The 26,554-nt window shown below is 44.6% G+C and overlaps 1 protein-coding gene across 1 annotated transcript in view; it reads right to left on the bottom strand.

Moving 5' to 3' along the window:
• The window catches only part of EIF2AK2 (eukaryotic translation initiation factor 2 alpha kinase 2), a 515,830-nt gene that overhangs the window by 56,375 nt on the left and 432,901 nt on the right, over positions 1 to 26,554 (bottom strand). Inside the window, exon 14 of the mRNA XM_086925273.1 lies at positions 18,364 to 18,465. Coding sequence (XP_086781399.1) covers positions 18,364 to 18,465 — 102 coding nt within the window. The remainder of the gene's footprint in view (positions 1 to 18,363; positions 18,466 to 26,554) is intronic.

Below are 26,554 nucleotides of genomic sequence, written 5' to 3' on the forward strand. Positions count from 1 at the left end.
CTCTGTCATTGCACTAATTGGTTGCAAAGGAAGTGGCAGAGAACTTTTCTGGAATGTGGCTCTGTTCGTGTGAGGCCAGAGATGACTTTCTGAATATCGCACTTGAACGGTTATGCCAATATAGGGAATAAATGGATTTATAGCCGAATAGGGGCATAAGGTCACAGTATCGATCAGGAACCTAGATAAACACGCAACACCCACTCCACGTTTTTATGTCCATCAAATTACTAAAACTAGAGCAATAAGATGCATGTGTAACATTGCCCACCCCAAAATACATAAATGCATTCGAAATAGGCGTATATTGTAATACGTGAAATTTAGGTACTGTACGTTTTTGAAGCATAGAAATCATTCAAAAATTATTGCATAGGAAATCAATGAACGATTATGCAAAAAGAATTACACATGAAGTATCTCTGAACAGAAGAAGGGCGAGATAAATCATCACATATAAATGCATTGCAATAACATGTGCTAGAGGCTGATGTAAGTTTGTTATGTCTCTAGATGTGTTTTAGAAATAGAAGTGTGAAGCTTCTGTTCTCTAAGAATAGTTTTACGTTAAGCAAAGAATTGTTCGTGCCAAAAGAAAGGGTGAATATTTCTAGGTATGAGCGGATTTTGCGGATTGGCAATCCGCGAATTTGCGGATTTGCGGATTGCCAAAATCCGCGGATTTTTTTTTTTCATGTTCGCACGGGTTTCTGCAAGTTCGCGAGGGTTTTGTACAATTTCGCAAATTGCGAAATTGTACAAAACGCGTGCGAACTTGCAGCAACCCGTGCGAACACATATATGAAGAGAAAGAAGCTCCTGGTCACAGAACAGCACGGGGATTGCGCTCATGAAAGTCAAGGATGCAAAGGCCTCTACCCAGCATCACAGCTGATTTTCCACAGTAGATTTGGGAAGAGGCACACCTGTCCAGCCTCGAAGACGCTCACGATTGTTTTTGGGCTAATGAATGAGTCACTGAATTTGAGCATCAACTAGTTCGAGGGACCATGTGTGTGTTACTATGCAATCGCCCCGAAGGGCGCAGGGGTCCCTTGAGTGAACTGCCTGTAACTATTTTACAATGGCGCCAGCAAGCTGCCAGCGCCGTTGTAAAATAGTTACAAAGTTAGCTTGCACAGGAAGCACTTAGATAAAATAAAGCAGCACCTGCTTCGTTTTATATAGTGGTTCCTGTGCAAGCTAACTTTGTAACTATTTTACAACGGCGCTGGCAGCTTGCTGGCGCCATTGTAAAATAGTTGCATGAGTGGGGGTTCAACTTTTGAACCCGTTACGCTCGCGGATTTTTTTTTGCGGATTTTGCGGGAAATCCGCAAAATTAGCGGATTACGGATTTCCCAAAAATCCGCAAAATCCGCGAGCGTAACGGATTTCCCGCTCATGCCTAAATATTTCAAAAAAATGTCCAATTCAAAAGAATTATTGCTTGAACGGGGAAATAGAGTTCCAACGCTTTTAGCAGTTTTTGTTGATCAAAACTGAAGGCCGAATTCAGAGTTCATGGGAACGCTGTGTGTCGGAAAGCTTCTCAAAAGTTATTGTTTCTGTACGGGTGAGAACATCGTATCAGACAGGCTCTCAAAGAATTGGTCTACAAAATCAGGTGACAGTTCAACCAAATTCGATAGTGCTGTAACTTGGCAGGTGTGAGAATGATTGCTGTCATCATAGGCAGGATCAGCAATGCTCACAGAAGGTCGTACCTGGGTGATGCTGCTTTTGTCACTTGCTCCACTGTTACCACCTAGTCGTAGCACAGGAGTCTCAACGAATGCGGTCATCAGGATTGGTAGCCGCTGGGGACAACACAATGCGTGAGCCGTTATTGGACTGAGCAAAGTATCGACGTCCATTGGTACTGCTGATGGAAGTGAAAGACAGATGTCCAACACGCACTCATCTCCGCATAGCATACATCGAAGTACCGGTAAGATACAGTTCTGCCATATAGGTCTGAATGAAAGGAACCAGGTCATGTTTAGATCTCTCAGCCTGGCCAATCCAAGGACGTTAGTTATCCTGTCCCGGTAGCGCATTGCTAGGATTGTCTCTTCCATTCCCATGGGAGCTATGTCTGTGTTTCGGCTTGCCATAACGAAGCAGGAGGGTCAAAAATAAAATCCCTGCAACAAGTCCCAAAAATAATGGTATGCCGCCAAAAACAGAGTGTACAAAATTAGGAACGATTCCCAAAATTGCCTGGAAGGGTGTTAGTAGTCCCGTAAAAATCGACTTAAATATGCCTGGGATGCTTGTGGCACTAGACATGTTAAGGAGTTGGCTAAGCATTTCTACGAAATGCCCGGGGCAATTTGTTGATAAAAGTTCATGAACTTCAGTAGCTGTCCTTGCAACTAGAAGATCATACGTCTCTTTTGATGACGTTATAGGCACTGTTGTCTGGAAAAGCACAGACTTCATTTTGCTTAAAGTATCAATTCGTATAGAATAGAGATTCAGACGAGGCCAGAGGGGAGTCACTGTGTCTGCAGGCCCACTCGGGAACAATGCCTGCATACAGCATTTGACCATGGATGTTACTCTTACTAGATAACTTTTCCCTGGCACAAGGCCACAACATCTGTGATCCGTTCTAAGAATGTAACTCCCGTTTGCAAGTTGCATAAAGAAGGGCTCTATCTGAGTTGCAGGTGTGACTAGCTGGTGGCATGAAAGGTTGTTAGAATTTCCATCACATGCTCCGTGTAAATTAATACCCTGACACAAAAGTATACCGCTTAGTGAATGTTTACAGTTTTCACCACTAAGAAATACATTTTTGTCGCTGTCACTGTAGCAAGAATGTGTGTATGGTAATTTCCATTCAGATTTTACATATCCTTTACCCAATTGTTCATACTGGCCAGCAGGTATGTACTCAAGGCACTTTTTAAATCGGAAAGTTGTTATCGGAATGGTGATAATTCTGTGTATTATCCATTCAATGACAGGACTCTCTGACATTGTCAATGGTAATCTCTCGAGTTTTTCGATGCTCAGGATTGTATAGTCTGCTCCTTTCTGTGCCAAACTGATCTGTTTATCAGCAAGGTTAAAAATGGAAAATAATGACGTTGTGTTGATTAAACGCCAAGGCACATAGCCTGAACGAAGATTTTGCAGCGTCCAGCCTAATTGTATAATAGAACGTAATTGCGACTGGCCATGTTGTAACATTAGCAAGTCTCTGTCTATCACATCAAAGGCAGAGGATACAATATTGTCCAACGAATATATTCTGGAAAACAGAGTCATTAACCCATTGTCTACTACAGAAAGTGATTTTTCCAAATTAATACGATCAATTTCTCGTATTTGTTCAGCTGTTTCAAATTGTGTGACTTTCCAAGCCTCGTTGTAAGCAGCATAGATACTGGTCGCTATGAAACGCTTTTGACGCTGTTTGTGTGGTCCAAGAATGAAATCGCGCAAATCAGCACCATCTTTTAGTAAAGACAAGTATTGCTTAATTTCAGCCAGTGTGGATGATGTTAGCCATTCAAGGCAGAGTTTCCCTACACTGTATGTTGTTATTATCCCTGGATGTTGTCTCTGGGAGTATCTCGGGTCTAGTCTGGTCATTTTTAACCCCTGTGTTTTATTCAGGAATCTATCTTGACAGCTGTTTGTGTCAGTAGGCCAGATTAACCACTTTTTCCAATCAGGATGTGTTCTGTTAAAATGTAAAATTTGTGATACGTCTAACTCAATATCTGCAGTTGCATTTTCAGGTATTGGTTTTGGTATAGACGGTTTTTTAAGGTCTTTGATCTTAGCTAGGCCAAGACAAGATGTTTGGTGTATTGCGTCGTTTAAAAACAACATTTGTTCTGGTATCATGCAGGTTCTGAATAGTGCTTCAAGGCCTTGTACCTGCCAATCTTTTGTACCCCAAATTGTTTTCGTTTCAATATTATTTTTCCAATAATCAAAACCAAATGTCATCATTTTGTCATAAAATGCTTCTGAATATATCAATTTAGAATTTGTCAGCATTGTTTTCATACCTGTTTTATCTAACAGTTTGTAATAAAACGTTTCTGCATTACTGGTGTTAAACCCTGAGAAGTATTTGAATTTCTCAAAAAATGCTTTAGAACTGCTTTTAGGTGGTGTAGCACAATGTTCCCATTGATTATACATAAAAACACTTCTAGGCTGTGCAGATTTATGCAAGTAATGATCACCATAGTGTGTGTAACAGAATAGCTGCTCATAACTAGATGAACCTTGTAAATAATCATGATCTGTGAATCTAGCTGACATTACTAAATCAGACATCATGTCATTAATACTGTTAAAGTCCCAATCATCAGAGAATGTACTAGGTGTTACAAAGTCACTTAAGGAAACCTTCAGTTGATGAGGATACTTCAGGATTTCGACCGGACCATATATCTCATAGTCTGTTTTCTCTCATATTACCCCACCAGGTATTGGAATTGCTGTGACATTTACTGTTGACAGTTCTCTTTTCTTCACATGGGATGATCTGTGTGGTTTCAGGACTAGGTTGATGTTCTGACTTGCTGTGTCCATTGTAATATGTTTTCCCTCAATGAATTTTCCCAAACAAAGTACCATGATGAGCCAAAGCAGGAGGAAAAATACACCTAGACCGAACCAGAACTCTAACCAAGGTGAAATAAGGTATATTTCCTTTAGTTGATGAAAGAGTTCCGTTGCTTTTTCTTTGAAAGTCTTTTTTGTTTCTGGCATCACTTCGGGGTCGTTTTGATCTTCAGAGAAGTTGTCGAAGTTGATGAAATAACCAGAGGCAGTTCTGTCAATTGATGGGATTGTTCTTTCAATCTGTCTCTCCGTAGCACTTTGTGATGCCACATTAGTGTAGACTGGTGTTGTTTCTTGACGAACTGTTTCAATCTGTGTCTCAAGAGGCACGAGTTCCATGGCATTATTGCATAGTCCTTCATTGTGCACTGCAGGCTGATCGAATGTGATTAGTCTTTCAGTTTGAACCTCTTGGATTGTTGCAAGTTTGGGTATTCTGTTGTTTCTTGGGAGTCCACTGGGCCTACTGCTGATTATAGGCCACATGCTTGTGGTTTTACCAGGTCGATGGACACGACTCTGTTCTCCTTTTTACCAGCAAGGGGCGGTAGCACAACTGATCTTGTTCCGGTGACTGCCAAGACAGGTACTGCTTTTCTGTAAGAAGGCCCAAATTCCTTCTTTACCGCGATCTTTTCTCTGACTAGATCCCCAATCTTTGGAATCCAGACAGGCCTTGCTGGGGCTGTTGCTTGTGGTGCCTCGTCAGTGGTATTTGGCTGTTGCTTTAACTTTATGTTGCTTAAGGATTTTCTTGTTTCATTCAGTTCCTGTAAAACAGCCAAACGATCTTTGATGTCAAAGTCTGTTGTTTTTTCTTGCACCACTGACATTTGACTATCGAGGTCCTGAATGTTCATTCTAATTCCGAACAATAGTTCGTATGGGCTGAAACCTTTTAGAGAATTTCTTGGCAAGTTATTAAGACTAGTCTGGACACTTATTAAATGTTTGACCCACCCAGCGCCTGAACCTAATACCTTCGCTGTTATAGATTGCTTTATGTCACGGTTTTTTCTTTCTACCACACTATTCCCTTCGGGGTGCGACGGACAAGAATACCGCAACCCAATTCCCATGCTGGCCATGGCCTCCTTATAAGCTTGAGAGCTAAAAGCAGGACCCTGGTCAGAATGGAACGTGGTAATTGCGTATGTGCCGATAAAGACTCGCAAATCTTTTATAACCGTTCTAGCGTCAGCCGAGCGCTGGAGGCCTCATTCTTTAAGTGCTTTTTGTCTTAACGGTGTACACTGGGACGCGCTTCTCTTCTTTGATTGCGCAGATAGACCGCCTTATGCTGTCTAGCAGGGATCCTGAAACTACACTGGCCTGTTCATTACTGCGATCTCTGTTGCAGTCTTCACAATTTTGAGCAAAACATTGGATATCTATGCTCATTCCTGGCCACCAGTACTCTGATTGTAATTCTTTCAGAGACTCCTTAATCGTTTGATGTCTCAGACCCAATCCCATGTGTGCTTCCAGTAAGAGGAAGCCCCTCCTGCTCCTGTTTGGAATTACTCTGTCCCCCACTCCAGGGATTCGAGCAAAAGGAACATTATTCGTATCTGTTAAGTACAAGTACTTTTCAGGAAAGCCTTTTGGGAGTGTTTTCTTATCATTTTTTACTGACGCACTGACAGCTTGTAGAATATCGCTGTCTATTTTTGTTTGTGACCGAGTTATTGCAGCTACGGAAGCCGTTTGCACAGCTGCCTTCGCGGCTTCATCAGCCAATGAATTCCCTGCAACGTGAACGCCATCACGTTGATGACTCAGTGTATGTATCACGTGAGTCTTTTGTAGTTCTTTCTGTAAAAGAACTACCTGTTCCCAAAGCATTTTATGCTTTATTGTGCCACCTTTTGCATCTTTGAAACCATTTTCCACCCAATTCTGCAAGTATTCATTATAAGATTGTACGCAATAAAAAGAATCGCACACTGGGAATTCGCGATCGGTATTTTCTAGCGCCATCTTAAATGCTACTAATTCAGCTCGTTGAGCCGAGCAATCTCCTAGAGATTGTGTTTTAGTGACCAGTGGTCTAAATTTTCCTTTGTGCCAGCGACCTTTTATCATCGCGCACGCAGCACTGTAAGCTTGCTTACCCCCAACTGCGGGTTGTGCTGATCCGTCAGTATATATAATACTTCCGTATTCTTCGAGAGGCAGGATTTCAATTGGCAGAGGACATTCATATTCATATTGTAAAAATTCCTGTGTTTTTAAGTTAGGATCAAATTCGTAAACTACGTCTGTTGCAGCAAGAGAATTAACCCACTGGATCCATCTAGGATGCAAAGCCTTTGCATTAGGAATGCTTGCTTTAGTTACCGCTTCTAAAGTCGGTATAGGTGTTACGATTATTATTCATTTACCTTGTGCTAGGGGCCTTTCTTTTGCTACAGCAGTCTGAACCGCAGTTAGAATTTTCTCAGTTGAACTGAATTTTATTTCAGCCTTTGTGTACAAATGTGATTTGTAAGCTATTGGTACCTTTTCTACCTCATTAGAGGTTAGGTACGTGAATCCTTATCTTCCTGGGATGACTCGGATTACAAGATCACGTGTGTTGTCACGTGTATCTAATTTTGTTTTTGCTAGCATGTCTGTTTGCAGTGATCTCAAAATTTCTGTGTGTTTTTGAGTCCAATTGATTTGTTTAAAATCAGGTTTTATTAGTTCGTAGAGAGGTTTAACCCTCTCTGCGTAATTTAGGATGTAAGTTCTTCCGAAATTCAGAAAACCTAGTATGGATTGTAAATTCTTCAGCGTTTTCGGAGCTTGGAGTACAGCGCACTTCTCTAAGAAGTTGTCCGCTAGGCTTTTCCCTTCACTTGATAATTCGTACCCTAAGAACAGTACTGTCAGATGGGCAATTCAGGACTTTTTAAAGTTGAATTTGTAACCCTCTGCTGCGAACCCAAGTATAATGGTGTTCACTCTTTTCAAGTGAGTATCCAAGTCGTCGTCTGTGAGATAGATATCATCTACGTAAGATAATGCCTCATCATCATAGATTTGTAGTAACTCTGTTACCCTAGCTGAGAATAGTCCTGGGCTGTTCTTGAACCCCTGTGGGAGTCGACAGAATTTTTTGCTGCGACCCAAATGCTGAGAAAGCGGTCAAATATCTGCTTTCTGGTGCAATGTTTTGACAAAAGAAGCCATTAGATATATCTAATGTCGTTTTATATTTTTTCCTAACTATGTTATTCATTAGGGCTGCACTATGCGAGTTTTGTACTGCAAAAGTTTTGCAACATGTATTAAGGTGTCTGTAGTCCAAAACTAGACGATATGAATTGTCTGGTTTGGAGACAGGAAACAAAGGATTGTTCATTTGAGAGGTTCATGTTTCAATCACCCCCTGGTACTCAAGTTGATCTAAGATCTCCCTGACTTGTTTTTTAGCTTCTTGCTTAATGGGATACTGCCGTTGGGCAGTTGGTTCACTTTTTAATTGGATTTTGTGAGGAGGTGAATCCTCATCCCATCCTACATGATTTTTATACAATGCAGGTGCCTGGGCTACCGCCAATTTCCTTGCATATGTATACTTTTTGTGAATCGGAATGTGATTCGAGAAGGCAGGCATAATTACTTCTTCGCCACGAGGGCACTCCCTGACAAACTCCGGGGGCCAATCTTTTTCAGCTAACAGAATATCATAGCCTTTTGAGAGCTTATCCCAAAATAGACCCTTTATTTTCCTAGTCTTATCACCCTCTATACGCAATGTTATTTCGTATATTTTATGGGGCTCGCTAAGTCTGGTGTCGGCAGTTTCAACCTGAATGAATTCATTTGTGTCCACTGTCTCCAGATGACTCATCAAGATCTTGCGCGCTATACTGATTTCTGCTGCACTGTCCAACATTGTCAATGCCCACTCCCCGTTTTTCAACTGTGTCCTCAGTATTCTCGGCATGGTTGATTACTCTAATACTGGCTACCTTCTTTTTTGAAAATTGAGATTTTTTACTCTGAGCAGGTTCCTTGTCTTTGGACTTGGTGTGCTCTTCTGGGTCTGACCGTCCTCTTCTTTCCGAATTCTGTGGAAAAGATCGAGAGGGACGTGTATCAATACTTTGATATCTATCAGGTTTTTTCAGATTATCCCTATTTCTAAGGTTATATCTTTTCTCAGAGGGCTCCCTCTGGGGAGACTGGTGTTCTCGAGTCGGAGTTCTTTCCCTCCGCCGAGGAGACCTTCCTCTGGACTGGAAAACTTTTTCCTTGGGAGTGGATTGTTTATTTCCATCCCAGCTTTTTTTAGGAGTGTTTGAATTATTTTTAATAAATCATTTTTCAGGATTTTCGAGCAGTTGGGGCTTTACTGGTTTCCCACCCAAGCTGTCTCTACCTAATTCTTCATAGCATTTTTCTATGATTTTTGCAAGCTCAACAGGATCTTTTATATCTGTTTCCTTCAACTTCTGGCGCATCGCCACAGATGCTGCTTCTCCCTTTATGTTGGCTAATAATATAGCCGAGACCTGCTTGAAGTCTTTCAGTAATTTCATACCTAGAGTTAAAGCGGGCTCTGGACCGTATTCATTTTGAATCTGTTTTAGCACTTCTGGTATTATCGCCATAGACGGAACACCGTGTGTTTTTGTGTAAATGGAAGCAAAGACTGTACCCCAAGTGTCGCAGTCCTCCACGTGTGGTGCGATTCCCATAGGAAGGCAGATGGTCAAGATTCTGTGTTTCTCAATAGGGGTAGTATCAGGAAATACTGCCTCTATTTGAGTGATTTTCTGTGCTAACCAGAAAGGAATTTGTTCCCGTTTTACGGGTGTTTTACCAAGACATGACTGTATGTTCTGTGGTGTAATTTTATTTGTGTTCCCCTGATGAGGGGTCAGCTGTGGTGTATTAACAGCTGGTTGGACTGTTGCAGTCCGCATTACATATTGGACTAATTGCCTATGTATTTTTATCAGTGTTTTTAGCTGTACTAACAGCTCTTCTCTAGACATTTTTGCAATGTCCGGATGTGGTGTGTAGCTGGCTAGAACCGGCCACGTTGCTCCTGGTCTACCTAGTGGACCGAGCCTAGTTATGTGATCTTTGTGTTTTAGGGCGCCATTAAACCAGAGCAGGTGCTCTTGAAATTTAAGTGGAATTTCAATCTCCTCGAAAGGAGCGTACTCTTCCGGAGGTTCCTCTATTTTGTAATAGTGAAACTCTTTTGTTGTAGCGTTTGCCGCTGGAAAGTTTATCCATGAATAGAATACCTCTGTCTGCCGATATTCGTGAGCCTCTATCACGAAAATTACTGTACCACCTTGAGGTGTCAGTCCGTTCTCTATAAGTTTTAAAGTTATAGATTTTCTTAAGTGGACCGGGATGATAATAGCACCCGGGTCTGTGTATTCGGGACCTTGCTGAGTCGCATCTACTGCGGCCCCAGTGGTTCCGTTTTCTCCTGGCATTGTTAAAATGCAAGGTTTGCAGAGTAGGTCTCCAAGGAGACAAAGATTAGGTGCACAATATTTTGGAACACTGTATCCTTCAACGTTGAATAAACCAGAGCTTTACATAGGAATCTCTTCCTACTAAGGTCGGGCGGATTTTAACCTTTCACCCACTCCAGACGTCTATTGGAGTATTTACGGGAGAAAGGGGTCTGTGTGAAATATGCACGACTGAGTTACTCTAACGTCTTGCGTTAGTTTATCGCCTTACCAAACGTTGGGCGCCATGTAGTGTAGTTCCTAGTTACACCACACCATCGTTCGCGCTTTAGCAGCGATAATGGTATCAGCAGCTTCGAGCGATGGGCAGCAGGCTGCAGCAACAGGGTGCTAGCTTCAGCTATCAGCGGGGGCAGCAGACAGCTAGCAACAGGCAATTGCTTAAGGCAACGTTGGTAATATTTATACCTGACAGGTGCCTGGTTTGACGCAAGTTTGTTGGACATAAGACGTCAATTAAAGATGTCACTAGGAAGTGATAGCTATCAGTTGCTCATTAGAGTTCCATTACTAATCAAAACACAGCAAGCGGGGATTTCCAGGTTTGCTGAGTTTTTATCTTGTTGAAGAACTCGGAGTGTTAATCTAGGAATATCAGATAGTGACTTCTGCTCTGTCATTGCACTAATTGGTTGCAAAGGAAGTGGCAGAGAACTATTCTGGAATGTGGCTCTGTTCGTGTGAGGCCAGAGATGACTTTCTGAATATCGCACTTGAACGGTTATGCCAATATAGGGAATAAATGGATTTATAGCCGAATAGGGGCATAAGGTCACAGTATCGATCAGGAACCTAGATAAACACGCAACACCACGGTTGTCTGGCCCAAGTTGGAGCGACTAGGATGAGCGTCAGGGAATGTTGCTGTAGTTTGCGTACCACTAACGGAAGTAGTGGGAGAGGAGGAAAAGCCTACTCAAATAGTTCTGACCAATTCATCCATATCGCATTGCCTTTGGACAATGGGTGTGGGTATCTGGCGGCAAAGTTTGGGCATTTTGCGTTTTCGTGGGTGGCAAAGAGGTCTATTTGAGGTTGTCCTCACATTTGAAAGAACGGATAAAGTACTTGTGGATGAGGTTCCCACTCGTGGATCTGCTGTGTGTGTCGACTTAGCAGATCTACCATAGTGTTTTGTACTCCTTGGACGTGTTGGGCTAAGAGGAAGATCTTAGTGGTATAGCCCATCTCCACATCTGCTGTGCTAACTGAGAGAGCTGCAGAGAGTGTGTCCCCCCCCTTGTTTGTTTATGTAGTACACAGCTGTCATATTGTCTGTGCGGACTAAGACAGCTTTTTCTGACACTTGAGTTTGAAACGCTTTTAGGGCTAGACACACGGTTGAAGTGGAGTAGCTTTTGTTGCGGCGTCCACCTGCCTTCCATGGTGTGATGCAGTAGATGAGCTCCCCACCCGGAGAGCGATGCGTCCACTGTCATGACTATTTGAGAAACTGGCTCTAGAAACGGTCGTCCTTTAGAAAGGTTTTTGGTGTTCCACCATTGCAGAGAACGATAAGTCCGACCGTCTACCAACACTAGGTCTGTTAATTGACCTTGAGCCTGGTTCCATTGGCGTGCTAGGCACTCTTGAAGTGGACGCATTTACAGTCTTGCGTGAGGTACTACAGATATGCATGATGCCATCATTACTATGAGCTGCACGAACACTCGAGCTGGTAGCGAGTGTTGCGGTTTGAATTTTGTTAGGAGAGTTTGTACACTTGTTATCCTGGCTGGAGAGGGATAAGCTAGTGTTAGTTGGGTGTTTATTGTAGCCCCGAGATACTGTTGTATGTGCGAGGGTTGGAGATGCCATTTGGTGTGATTCACTGTGAATCCCAAATCGTGAAGCAGTTGAATAGTAGTGTGAGTGTGTTGCACACACTGGATGTATGAGCTGGCTTTTATGAGCCAGTCATCTAGATATGGGAAGACATGAATATGTTGTCTTCTTAAGTGTGCTGCTACTACTGCTAGGCATTTGGTAAACACCCTTGGTGCTGTTGTAACTCCGAATGGGAGCACTTTGAACTGGTAGTGCTGCCCGTCTAGCACAAATCTGAGATATTTTCTGTGTGCTATGTGGATGGGAATATGGAAGTAGGCGTCCTTGAGATCTAGAGTGACTAGGAAGTCGTTTAGAACCAGAAGTGAAAGGACCTGTTGGAGTGTGACCATATGGAAATGATTCGAGTGTATGTAAATGTGTAAATGTCAGGTCTTAGAGATCCGTCCTTCTTTGGTATTAGGAAATATAGGGAGTATACTCCTTTGTTTTTCTGATGCTCTGGAACTATTTCTATTGCATTTTTCTGCAGGAGTGATATTACCCTCCTGTCTGAGCAATATTACATTTTCTTGTGACATTGGACGCTGCTTGGGTGTCATGTTTGCGGGGGTAGATGTTAGTTCTAGATAGTAACCTGATTGAATTATTTGGAGCACCCACCTGTCTGATGTGATGCTTTCCCTGGCTGGCAGGTATTGTTGAAGTCTTCTCCCGACAGGAGTGGAATGGGACGGGGGAAGGGGAAGGGAGTCATTGGGCAGGGGTAGAGGCAGAGCGGGAGTTGTTATTTTTACCTCTGCCTTTGTTATTGTTACCCCTGTAACCACCCCTTTGGTAGCCTCTGCTGTAAGTGGACAGTGTAGGGGCTTGGTATGAGATATAAGCTGTGTTCGACGAGTATCCCCTGGTGGCACCTCTATAGGATGAGCGACGAAATGAGCGTCTGGGAGCCTGCGACTGCAGGGCTCCCATAGATTTCGCTGTGTCTGTATCCTTTTTCATTTTTTCAAGTGATAAATCCACGTTAGGTCCAAATAGGTGTTGCTCATCAAAGGGTTGATTAAGAATGGCACTTTGTACCTCAGGTTTGAATCCTGATATACGTAGCTAGGCGTGTCTGCGTAGTAAAACGCTGGTGTTAACTGCCATAGAGGCAGTATCTGCTAATCGAGTGCACACCGAATAGAGGTGTTTGTGATGTTTTTCTCCTCTTGGATAAGCTCGTTTGCTCTATCCTTGTACCTGTCAGGGAGGTGTCTCATTAATGACTAACTCATCATAATGTGCCCTGTCGTATCTGGCTAATAATGCCTGTGTATTTGCGATACGCAACATGTTTGCTGCTTGAGACGCTGTTCTTTTCCCTGAGGCGTCAAGTAGCTTAGACTCCTTATCTGGTGCTGGAGCATCACCCGTTATTTGTGAGCTTGCTCTCTTGCGTGCGTTGGAAACTACAAGTGAGTCTAGAGGTACTGGACCTTTAATATATGCTGGGTCTGAGGGGGCAGCTTTATATTTTTTCTCTATACGAGGGTTAGTGACCTGAGTTCTGACTGGGTCTTTGAAGACATCAGGAGCATGCTGAATAACTCCTTTAAGCATTGGTCAAATGGATGAGGACCTTTGTGCATTATCAAAGGTATCCATTAGGAAGTCTTCTTCTACAGGGTCTGTGTGTATGTCTACCCCATGTTATTGTGCAGCCCTGTGGATTAATTCATTAAACCCTATAGTGTCTTCTGGTGGGGAAGGCCTTGAGGGGTATAAGTCATTCTGAGGGACATTTGGGACATATGGGGTGGCTGGATCAGGTATATGACCCCCCATATCATCAGATTAAACCCAGATCTTTTGACTGGGTGTGAGTGTTTGATTGATTCAGATGCTCCATCCATCACCACCCCCTTTTGTACCGCTTTTGGCCGCCATAAGTGTGGCAGGGTATGCTCAGACGTGAGTCCCTTGCTCACTTTGCCACTGGATTCAAGCAAGCCGGGCTGAAGACTGCTGGAATGCCAGAAACCGGTCCTCAGAAGCTTGTTTCCGGTCCAGGGAAGACATGGCTTGGCAGTTCGGGCTGGACTGTTCCCATGAGGCACAGGGTCAGACTGATTTGCATATAGCCATGTCTGAACTGGGGTGGCAGAGTGGGCTAAAGAACGGTGAAAAAGATTAAACCCAGATCTTTTGACTGGGTGTGAGTGTTTGATTGATTCAGATGCTCCGTCCATCACCACCCCCTTTTGTACCCCCCATATCATCAGAGCTATCCTCCCTGTTGTCCTCGTGTGGTATGATAGAGGATGCTGGGGAATGCTGTGGTATGGGAGGATGTGGTGATGGTACAGGTGAAAGAGAAGGGGAAGGCAGTCTTAAGGGAGAGGTAGCCATGTCCTTCTTCTTTGAATGCGGAGCTGGTGTGTCCAGTGGCCGCTTTTTTGAAGCCAAAATTAACTGTCCAGTGATTGGATCTTTAGCTAGAGTCTGAGCAGGGTCTGGAGAAGGTAAATCCTCTGCAGGAGGTCGATCTTTTGGTGCGGAGGAAGGTTTCGGCACCGAAGCGGTTAGTTTTGGTTTCTTGAAAATGTCTTTTACCGGGGTAGCAGGAGTCTTTTTCGGCTCCGAAGTTTTTTTCGTTTCCGAGGATTTTTTCGGTTCCGGTATAGTTTTTGGATCCGATGGTCTTTTTAGATCTGGTAGTTTTTTCGAATCTGAAGAGTGTTTGCTTGGTTCCGACCTGGGTTTCGGTGTCGATTGTTTAGATGTCGACTTGGAAGCTGATGTTGTCTTTTTTGGTGCCGATGGGTGTGTGTCGATCAGAGTCGCCTGAAGGCTTCGATAGCCGGGCCTTAAGGTGGGGCAATAGAAGCAGTGTCTCGGTGTGCACCCGAGGGCGAGGGGGTGACGGAGCCTTTTTTGGGTGTGTCGAGGAAGGGGTGGGGTCGACGGTCTTACTTACGACCCGTTGAGCTGGAGTAACTTCTTCGACATCTGATTCTTCTGCCTCGGAGTTGCTCTCGATGCCATGTTGTTCTGGGACGTTGACGCCCTCCTCGAAAATGTCGTCTTGAGTCGAAGCTGAAGATCGAGCCATTGTTCTCCTGGCTCTTCGGTCCCGGATCGTCTTTTTGGAGCGGAAAGAGGCACAGGTGGAACAGTCTTTAGCCTCGTGCTCCGGTGAGAGGCAGAGGTTACACACCTCATGAAGGTCAGTGTGGGGAAACTTCGACCCACATTGAGGACACTTTTTAAATGGCATCCTTTCCATGAGCTGGAGTCGAGGCCTAGGTAGGCCCGAAGGCAGTCGACGACGACCGGAATCGAAGTTCTCGATGTGGAGAAGTAGCGTAGACTGGAAAAGCGTTCAAAACTAGATTCTAGAAGTCGGTGAGGATTGCGTGCCTAAGGAAATCGGTTCCAACACGGAGCGCTGGAAACACATCCGAGCCCGGTGGCGGAAAAAACAATCTGGGGATGGAGCTGATGCCCATGCGCAGTATTATCCAAGGGAGGAGTCACATATCTTGTGACTTCCAAACACTTTTCTACAACAAAACAAACTGGAATCCTCCGGGCCCAACACTAGGTGGCCATCTATGCACAGTGTGTAATCTGCAGCTCATATGCCTCGAACATATATTTCTAAAAAACTATGTTCGGAAATTGTTAACCTGCAATGTAAACACTAAAGAGCAGACTGGCTTCTTAAAATACAGTCTAATACTGCCACCCTTTCTCCCTTAACTCTGCAATCTGCCACCCCCACTACCCCAGTGAATCAATTATTTAAGCAGTTGGTGCCCACAGCACCCTACATAATGCCCCCAAAGTGTTGCTCATTTTCAGTGACACAACTACAACACCCTATGTTATACATACAAGGTCCCCCCTCTTTTTAGTGACTGCTCCTAAACACCCTGATGATGGTATTCCAATGACATTCCCTGATAACACCCACCCTAAAACCCACAATGGCATTCCAGCACACCTTTCCCAGCAGCTTCTTAATCCCATGCAGCTTTTGGACCACCAGATCTCGCTGCAAATAATCACCCACACAACTTACTGTTGGGCATCACAGTTCCCTCTCCAAAGGATAGGACCACATTGATATTCATCTACACAACCAGGAGAGATGGAGTTGGGATCCTTATCCATCAGTCCCATATCAAATCACCTAATTCACCCATGAGACCTGCTCCAGTCCATCAAACACAGATGTAACCTTCACAGCACTATTTAATTAACAAGTCCTCGTTATGTGCAGGCTATCAGGATTCAATGATAGTTTCTTTGAAGATATTGATAATATTCTCGACTCTGCTGATCCTTTCCTCACCCCACCCATGATCATCCTGTGCCTCTTGCATTTCTAGACATCATTGGAAAGGCAAAAGTGACCTATCACTATACCCTTCCATTCTCAGATGCATGGTAGGCCTCTGGCTGAAACAGAAACCCCTGCCTTTTGCTGTCTTGTTAGGGTTCATCCTGGACCTTGTATACGTTCCATTCTACATCACTATTCATGAGTTCACTCATTCTTTGGAACTTAATATCCCAGCTACACCGTCTCCTCAAATAGTAAATTGTTCACTTCCTAATGGAAGTTTGGTCTGCCCGAATAATAATTCTTCGAAAACTTAAATGATCTACCTCCCTAGAGTGCATATCTTCCTTCATCTCCATCAACACTAACATCTTAACACGTTCCTCCTCAGGAAGCAGTTTAGGCTTTTCCATCATCAACAGCATGAGCCTAGAGTCATTGATCAGCTCCTCATCAAAAGCCATCTGGTTCCAAATGCTTGACATCAGCAGAATCAATAATCATTGACCATAAACAGCCCCATCCCGACCCAGCAAGCATGTTGTGATCAAATTGAGCTATTAACAGATTACGAGAGGGTCTCTCCCCAAATGCTTTTGCTACCCTGGATAATACTATGAATTTTGCTACTCACATGCATAAAATCCTCCCTCCCAGCACCTTTTATACTCATCAACAGATGATGGGACTTCTGGTAACAGAATTAACTGAACCATCATAATCAATAAAGCTATAACAGAAGTGGAGACCTAGATGAAGCATCTTCATCAATTGCTTGGGATGAAGAAATGAAGACACAATGACAAGTTTCTTGCCCTATACTGAGATCACTCTTCCCTCTTAAGACATCCTGGATACCTTGCTCCAAGCCGCTGTACTTGCAAGCAACCTTCCATGTGATACTGCTCTTCATGTGTAGTAATATTGGCTGCCGTGACACTTTTATTGTCCTTAAGGAGGTCTGCTACTATTGCCATAATTCATACAATGCTCATTTTTACATTCATGGGCAAAGGTTCCTATTTTTCTATAGTGTATTTATTACTTAATATAATTCATGAACATTTGAATGTGCTATGGTGTAATTTATAGATTGTACTAACTTTTTAGCAGTGCAAGCATACCTGTGTCTCAGAAGATAGTTGGCGAACAATGAATATTTATTTGTTAACTTTGAACACTGTACTTGCCCTTCTGCTTGAAAACTTGTTTTCCACTGATTAACTCCTTTTTTCTTTCTACCAGGCTTTGGGTGCCATAAGGGATTCAGGTGCATTCTCAAAGCCTGATGACAGCATAGGCTCCCAACAACTTGAATCAATATCCGCTATATTATAGCACACTACCTATTTGCCAATACCACCCATAGGCCTTAATCTGTTGAAAGAGACTTATAATCTCGACAATCCAATAAAGGTTATGACCTTGCTGTCACTGTCTGTCGCTACACACCCACAGGGCATCTAGAGAAGGTTCCTACAATGCGATTAAATCTGAGGCATGAAAAAACATAAACCTTTACATACCGGAGGACCAGCATCAACCCTTAACCAGACTTCATAGTCATGTTAGCTGACATCAGACCGAATGGGGCAGTTAAATAGAGAAAATATTTCCAAAGTAAACCCATTTATATGTCAGCAAACTTATTCAGATTTTAAAGGTGAGGCGAGTCATATTTTCTGTGCATCACAGGAAAAACAAACTTCAGAAAACCACAGTAGGAACAAAAAAGAGTTTAGGAAGGAGCAGAAAATAATCTTTCTGTACTATGTGTGTCAAGCGTAAAACGTAGCCATATGAAAATGTTTAATTGAACTTTCTAAAGATCAATTTATGTATGTGGCCATAATTGCAAAGCTAATCCCGAGAAAATGATCGAGATAGTACAAAAAGATAAAAATGTGGCACAAATGAACTGTTTGGCAGAGAATATCTGTGGGCTATACCACTATAGCATATTATACTACCATCTCAAATACCTTTGAGTTTTACCAGTGCTTTTTGTTTAGTATTTCAAAATTAAGGACTGAAACAAACTTACCAAGCTGTACACTGTTCTCAGAATATCTACTTTCCTGCTTTTAAAAAGTGGTAGTTTTTCTGTGAAATTTAGAGGTACAGTGCCCAGGGCAGTTAGTGCAAGGAACTACTCACCTTATATTTTTCAGTATCAGTTGAATATAGCCTGAGTAGTTCAAAAAATATTAATCCTAATGCAAAAATATCAACTTCCGTTCCATATTGGCTTGAACGGTTCTGAAAAGCGAAAAAGGACAGTTGTTAATAAGAAAGTGTCTCTTTGAAAGAATGTGTGCATAAATGTGGAAATATCAGTCAATACATCACATTTACTATATATGTTATTTGATCTATACTACATGGTAAAATCACCATGATTACAAATACAAGGGCTCCTGCCAGATCAATGCACCTTTAGTCTTCAAGTAAGGCAGGCGGTTCTGATGAAAACATGCATGCAGTGAATGCAAGAGACGGGGCTCGGCTGCTGCAAATCTTCAGTGGCAGAGCAAGCCTGGATTAAAGCCAGAATCTTGAAGCTTAACACAGCGAAAGTGAAGGAAATTGAGGAGTCAAGGAAACAATTAAAAAAGATCCTTGGGGGTACAAGGTCCATGCAATAATTAGCTAAGCATGAGATAACTCACCAGGTGATGCAAGTGTACATGTGTTTCTCGGCCATGCACAGCTATGATTCAACAGCTGTTGATACAGTTTATGGTCCCACCACTGGGTTTCATAGTACACAAAATGCTGAGAATGGGAACTGACAGACCATAGGAGTAACTGAATGTATTTGATTTGCACAACTTCAGCTTCTCCCATTCCTGTGCAACAACGGCTTAAGTCAATGTTCTGACTCAGCATTTAACCCTCACATACATTCAGTACTTAACTTTGTATTTGAGTTTCTTGCTCTGCAGCTAGACACAGCACTGTATCATCAGCTGTATCCTTTGCTAGGTTGCCAGAGAGGCTTATTTTTAACCTTATAATATCTCAGACTAATAGCTATTCCTTTCTACTTGCTCATTAAAGAGAGCACAGTCCTGTAGGGATGGGGTTGAGGGCTACTTGCCATAACTCACCCCACTGCCTCATTCCTCTTCAGATTCTAAGCTGAAGAGAAATTACAAAATGTATTAATTACAAAATCTGCTGACCAGTCTGAAGAGAACCAATGAATTGGGAACACTGACACCCTCTTCACCACTACCCACAAATCCCCTAGTACACTAGGTAAAAAGCTTTCTTGGCATCAAACAACAAAATCCCTGGTAGGATTCATTGTATATTGAGCTAGGGGTATTGTCTCAATTGCAAAACATGTTAGGAACTAGCTTACTTCACAGAATGAACCCACCATGATCGGAATAGTTGATTCTTTTTATAATATTGTCCTGTGTTAATGATCACATTTTCAAAAGTATTTGATCATCTAAATAAAGCAAATTAATCAGTCGATATGCACTGTACTGAAGTGGACACTTAATTGCTTTTAAAAAGACTATCTGATTCCCTTTCTTGAAAAAGGCAGAACATAGTCTACTGTAGAACACTAGGTTGGCAAGCTACAACAGTGGGGCACCTGGTTCTATGCATAATTGTTTTGCATAATTTGTTCCAAGTCAGTCCTCATCACATGATTTTGTCACAGGGAACGTCCTGATGGCTTTCTCAATTGCTCTCGTTTCTAATTGTCGACGTATTATTTCACACTCGATTGCAATTAGGCAAGACAGTGAGATACAACTGAAAAAGCTTTCTCTTTGACCTGTCTAGGTTTGCTGACTACAATAGCATGTCATTCTGCAGATGTAAGATTCTACATTTCCCCAGATTAGTGGAAATATGTCAGTGCAGTCCACTATTAATGTCAAAGGATTCCAGTGAACAAGAACGTGTTCAAGAAATGTAATATTCGAGGGGCGTGGCTTGGCGCCGACAGCAATGGCGGCGTAGTCTCCGAGCTCCCACAGGGCTTGTGGCATACCCTGCCAAATCCGTCCAGAATCCGGAAAACTGGGGCAGAATAAATAGCAATACGGCTCCGGAATCCGAGGAGCACAAGAAAGATCACTTTTGAGCCTCCTGCTGATTGCGACCGCCAAGTTATCGCAGTGGTATTGAAAGTGAGGCGGCGGCCGCGACAGCGGTGGGCGGAGCTGCATAAACTGAAGGCCCGCGGCAAGAACCAAGGGCCGGGACCTGGAACCACGTGAGGGTCGCGGCTGCTGGCCTGCTCCTCCGAACTGAGGAGCGGTAGCTAAAGACCTCCCAGGAGCGCCGACAGAGCATACAGTCTGAGGCCCTCTTCAAGGTGAGTCCCCGGATGGCTTGCGGGAGGCTTCCCCACCCCCATGGGTGTTCAGAGATACAGGCACGCGGTGCAGCACCTCCTATCCTTTGAAGCACCGGCGATGCCTGGCTGGTGAGGAGGCCTTGATATATACTTTGGGATGTGACGCTGAGACATGGAAAACTGACAAATAAATGCTAAACTGCTCAGTTGCAACACTACAGCTGCAGTGAACATGGTGGGGGAAGAGGACGGGAGACCCCCAGCCGGCGGCTATTAAGTGAGGGAGAACGCGCTCCAGAAAGACTTCCGGCGGGCGTCCCATCGCATCCGCCCCTGCACTACCCTCCCACACACCGCTACATAGCCTGATATAGTGGATAGCTTTGGCATAATAAGGACAGGCGCTGACCACATCACCAAGGAGAGCTCTCGAACGCAAATACGCCAAAGTTGGGCCGGTGACCGACCGCCAGTACAGGCATTTTGCCATCATGGACTATTGATGTCAAACTCCACAAGCGCCAAATACAGCCTGGGAACCGGCTTTTGAGATTGAGGAGGGAGAAAAGTAGAATTACGAACGACACAACCGGAACTGGACGGTGCTTTGAAGGAGCCTGCTAAGGACTGCACTGAGGTGGGGGGACAGACTGTGGGAAAAGCGGGACCCTCCGGCTCCACATAATTGCAAGACAGCGCTCAATACGCTACAGAGGTGACAAAGCTCTCCTCCTTTGATGCCACACTGCCCGACGTGAGGCCCACACTGTAGCATGACGAAACCTAACGGCACTGTGGCAGCCGTCCAACTTAACATATGTATGCGGTCCCTCGCCAGCTTGCGGCTCGGATGGAACGAACAAAGAGGCCGCACCCACAGAGGAACCGTCACTTGGATCAGTTATGGCAGCGATACAATCAGTCGGTACCAACCTAGAGACAAAAATCGATAGTCACAATCAAGATGAACCTTATGAGAGCGGACATGCGGAAAACCTCCGACAGAGTAACGGCTACGGAAGGACATGTCGAGGAACTCCAGTCCGCAACACGCAAATTGAAAGACAAGGTCAAGCAATTAGTTCGCCAACACAGAGAAATGGCACTGCACCTGGATGACAAGAGGGACGAGCTTGCCGTAACAACATACGGGTGGTGGAGGTAGCTGATGGGGCGGAGGGGCCCAGCGTTGACCTCTTCCTTGAAGATCTCATCCTGCATCATTTAAAGCCCAAGAGACTCTCCCCAGTGTTCTCCATTGAAAGGGCGCACAGAGCCCCAATCGCGAAGCCTAAGCTTGAATGCCACAACGCACCATTATAGCACGCATCTTGAACTTCCGTGACTGAGATGCGATCCTGCAAGCAGCCAGAGTCACTGGAGACCTCCAATATGACAATTCAACGATCCGGTTCTTTCTAGACTTCACCTTGAAGGTGCAACGAGAAAGATGCTCCTTCGAGGGCATCAAACGGGCCCTTAGAGACAGAGGACCTAAATATATGATGTTCTTTCCAGCTAAATTGAAAGTCATTGACGAAAAAAAATCCTGGTTCTTTACGACGATGAGGAAGCGTAACAATGGCTGGAAGGAGGTCCACTCAAGTCCCAACGCCGCAAAGAAGAGACGAATCGCGAAAATGCTGAATATCACCCCAAGGACTCTTCCCATAGACGCAGAGGCGGTCGGCGCTCCACATCGAGATTGAGAGCAGTTCCCACTCAACCAGTCCTGGCAGTGACATGACGCGTGCCGTAAGATGAAAAGATCGCAGGACTGAGATAATCGTCTTTCTTATTGTTGATATGGGGGATAGGTGAGGATGAAGGTGGGAGATTCCTGCTCGTAGGACAATATCAGACTCCCCTTTTGCAGACTGAATCTGCACTGGCAGCCTGCTAGTGAACAGTAGAAAGTTCAGAACTAACATTGTCCTTTAATGTAACTTGGTTGTTGCTGTAGGCCGGGGAGGAAGAGACTGCTGGGCGCCAACGCCACACAACCATACGTTTTAATGGGTTTTCTCCTAGGGATTCTAAGCACTCTGCTATTGGGGTGGTGGGTACTAGGCAGGGATGCAGGGAGGGAGGTTGTTTGTCTCACAGGTAGGGGGGAAGGTATGGAATTTAACTGAGTTTATGGTAACCATGGCTGCATGTACCCACAATACAGATGCAAAATGTTCTTTTCTGTATATGATGGGGCCTAGGTTTGGCAGAGGTGGGGGAATGCAGATTCCGGCTGCAATAGATGTCTACTCGCAACTCTGGAATGCTTTATATGTTGATTTTCTTTTAGTTCTTGATCTGCTCATATCGAAGTACAGTCACTATGACAAGGGGTTCACAATGACTTTTGATGTCCGACAGGTTACGAGGATTGGCATCCCCAATGTCTTCATCTAATCCAATGACCCAACACACCAAAGTGCCAGCACTATCACTCCTCTCCTGGAATGTTAATGGCTTAGGGATAAGATAAAGTGTGCATTAGTGCTCCAATATCTCAAACGCAACTCCCCGGCAATTATACTGCTTCAAGAGACACACCTTATGGGTTCCACGTGTAAGGCACTTGAGAGGTGGGGATTTCTTTAGTGGACAACCAAGGCCGATTTGCGGCTATAACACTCCAATGGGAGGGTCGCATCTTTTTTTGTGTGAAAATCTTTATTGACATGAAGGCATATTAAGCATTTATCATGGTACATTTCTTTATAAAATTCCTGTTTGTCATAATTAAATTCCCGCATCTTGCAACATGTTTCATACAATTTCAAACAGTGTCCTTGTCTACCCCCCCTAAGACTAATGTGACCATACCCTTATGTCCAATCCGCCGTTGGAGGATTTCGCCAAGTATTGTTCTGAGTATGTTGCTTAACATGAACCCCCATCATAATAAACCTAATGAAAGTACCCCCCCCCCCCCCAACTTAAGCCATCATGTCTATTTGTGATACCACAACAGTCTGTCCTGGAGTGAGCCTGCATTCCCTTCCATCACCGCTTAGTCACCCTGTTCTAACCACATTTACATTTGGTCCCCACCAGTGGTCCTCCCCGTGTCTTTCCACTACTCATCTTCCCCCTCGGAGTCTAGGTCATCTCCCTCTGGCAGAGGTTCACATATCTCTCCTCTATAGACATTCCACAATGCCCAAACCTTGTTCCATTTACGGGGGGAGGCTCGAAGGACATAAACCGCCCTCTCCGTGACCATTAGTGCATCCATATTTTTAGCCCATCTGTTCACCGTGGGAAGCTCCGGGGCCCCCCACTTCTGCGCGATGTCTCGCTTAGCCACCGTCATGGCCAGTGTAGCCCAGATTAGGCCATATCTGTCTAGGTCATTGGGATCCCAGATATTTAGGAGGCATTTGCGTGGTTCAGGCAAAACAGAGATTGTAAGTGTTTGGGAGATAGTACGCATTATTTGTTTCCAAAATTCCTGTATACGTGTGCAGTCCCATAATGTGTGAAACAGTGTTCCCTCCTCCCCGCAGCCCCGCAGGCAAAAGGGATGTGGCGCCCTATGTATTTTATGGAGCAGCGTTCTAGTATAATAGATGCGGTGTAAAATTTTTAGTTGCACCAGTCGGAACTTTGCCGAAATTCCCACCTCTCTCGGGGAGGCTAAAGCCTCATTCCATTCTGATTCATCCATCTCGCCTACCTCCCTTTCTCATTGTTCTTTCAGTTTCAGTGTAGGGTCTTCCAGGTTGTTAATTAGCTTTTTATAGGAAAGAGAGGTCGCTTTGTGTTGCATAAAATCTGTTAGCAATCTATCCTCTAGTGGTGAGGATTCCGGTATGTCAGTGCCCGCTGGAATCGCCCGGAGTAATGCTTGTCTGATTTGTACGTATTTATATGTCTCCGTGGATCTAAGGCCATATTGCTGCTGCAATTGTGGAAACGGTATTACTGTGTCTTTGTCCCACATGTCCCCTACCGTGGAAAAGCCTATTTGATCCCAATTCAGCAAATCCTTTGCACATTCTCAGGGTCCCCAGTGACTTTGTGTCCCATAGTGGCGTCATTTTAGTGATCCTCTCTTTCCAGCCCAACCGTGCCTGTGCTATGTGCCATAGTGCTGCTGTGTGTCGCGTCGGGCCAGTCAGACGATTAATCTGTGATTTATTATATAGCACCGATAGCATGCAATCCGTCCCTAGCTGTGACCAATCTGCTCGATATGCTGGGTCGTCTCTCGGGGCGTGAAGCCATTGGTTGATTATTTTAAGTTGAGCTGCCCAGTAATATAGCTGTATGTTGGGCAGTGCAATCCCCCCCTCATACCAGCTTTTCACAAGTTTGTCGTAGGCTATACGTGCCGGGCCATTAATCCAGAGCAGGTTGGAGACCAACGCCGCAATTTGTTTAAAGTATCGTGGTGGGACAAGATGCGGGGTATTTTCTAACACGTAGAGGAACCTTGGCAGCGTCATCATCTTATATAAGGCTGCCCTCCCTAGGAGGGTCAGAGGTAGAGTTGCCCAGTGCTTGACGTCTGCACGCAGGCGTTCCATAGGTGGTTTTAAGTTGTTAATAAAGAAGGCTGATGCATCCTGTGTGACGACAATGCCCAGGTATTTAAAGGAGGTCGTCGACATCGCCAACGGGCAATCCTCCTGCAGATTCGGTGCCGGGCCCTTCAGCGTGTATAACACTGATTTTGACCAGTTCAAAGTATATCCCGAGGTCCTCACATGCGTGCTGCAGAGATCCAGCAGGGCGGGGATTCCGGCTTCAGGGTCGACCATATAGACGAGCATGTCGTCTGCATATAATGATATTTTATCTTCCCATCCTTCCTCCCATTTAATGCCTCTGAATAGGGGTGTCGTCCTAAGCAGAATTGCCAAGGGTTCGAGTACTAATGCGAATAGTAAGGGTGACAAGGGGCACCCCTGTCTAGTCCCTCTGCCCAATGGGAATGTTGGCGAGATGTGGCCATTGGCTACCACTTGTGCCACCGGTTTCGTGTACAGGAGTCGTATCCAGGCTATGTATTTCGGCCCAAAGCCCATACGGGCAAGCACTTCAAAGAGATATTCCCATTCTACGAGGTCAAAAGCCATTTTGGCGTCGAGGGAGATGATTACTGCCTTCTCTGAGAGGAGGTGTGCACGAGCCAGAACCCCATGGACCCTCCGGAGGTTCAATGCTGTACTTCTATTAGGCATAAAGCCTGACTGGTCAGGGTGGATCAGGGCATGTAGGTGCGGCAACAAACGATTAGCCAGAAGCTTGGCCAAGACCTTGGCCTCTATATTAAGCAAGGATATTGGGCGATACGAAGCACAGTCAGTTGGTGGTTTTCCTGGCTTCGGGATAGCTATGATCGTGGCCGTGCGCTGGTCAAGTGGTAATTCCGTCCTGTCCCTGCTCTCTTTATACATTTCTAACAGGGGTTTACTAAGCTCCGAGGCCATTGCTTTGTACCATTCCATGGGTAATCCATTAGGGCCCAATGCTTTGCCTGACTGTAATGCCTGAATCGATAACTGTATTTCCTCCTCTGTCGGGTCTGCCTCTAGGTCTTGCATAACCTCGTGTGAGATACTGGGGATGTCGATTTCAGTTAGTGATGCCGATGCCATTTGCGCGGTGATGGTATGTTCCGGGGTGTATATATCTCGAAAGTGATTCGCTAAAGTGTGCACAATTTCCTCCGGGTGTGTCAGTACCCGGTCGTCAGTAGTGTGAAGCTTCTGAATCCCCCTCGCACCCCCCTTTCTCCTATCCAACCATGCCAGCATTCTTCCCGCTTTGTCACCTACATCATAAATTCTGTGTGCCGTGCTGGCGATGTAACCCTGCACTGTCGTTTTGAGATGGATCTGGTATTGCTGCTGTCTTAGTTGCAATGTATGCGCTGTGGCTGGGGTGGGTGTCGCCATGTGTGCAGTGTTCGCGTCGTTGAGTGTCAGCTCCATCTCCGTGAGTTCTCGCCGGGAGTCCCTTTTGTGTCCTGTTATTGCTGCTATTGCCGCGCCTCTGAGGACCGTTTTGTATGCTTCC

This window comes from Lissotriton vulgaris, chromosome 6, assembly GCF_964263255.1.
Source record: "Lissotriton vulgaris chromosome 6, aLisVul1.2, whole genome shotgun sequence".
Classification (NCBI taxonomy): domain Eukaryota; kingdom Metazoa; phylum Chordata; class Amphibia; order Caudata; family Salamandridae; genus Lissotriton; species Lissotriton vulgaris.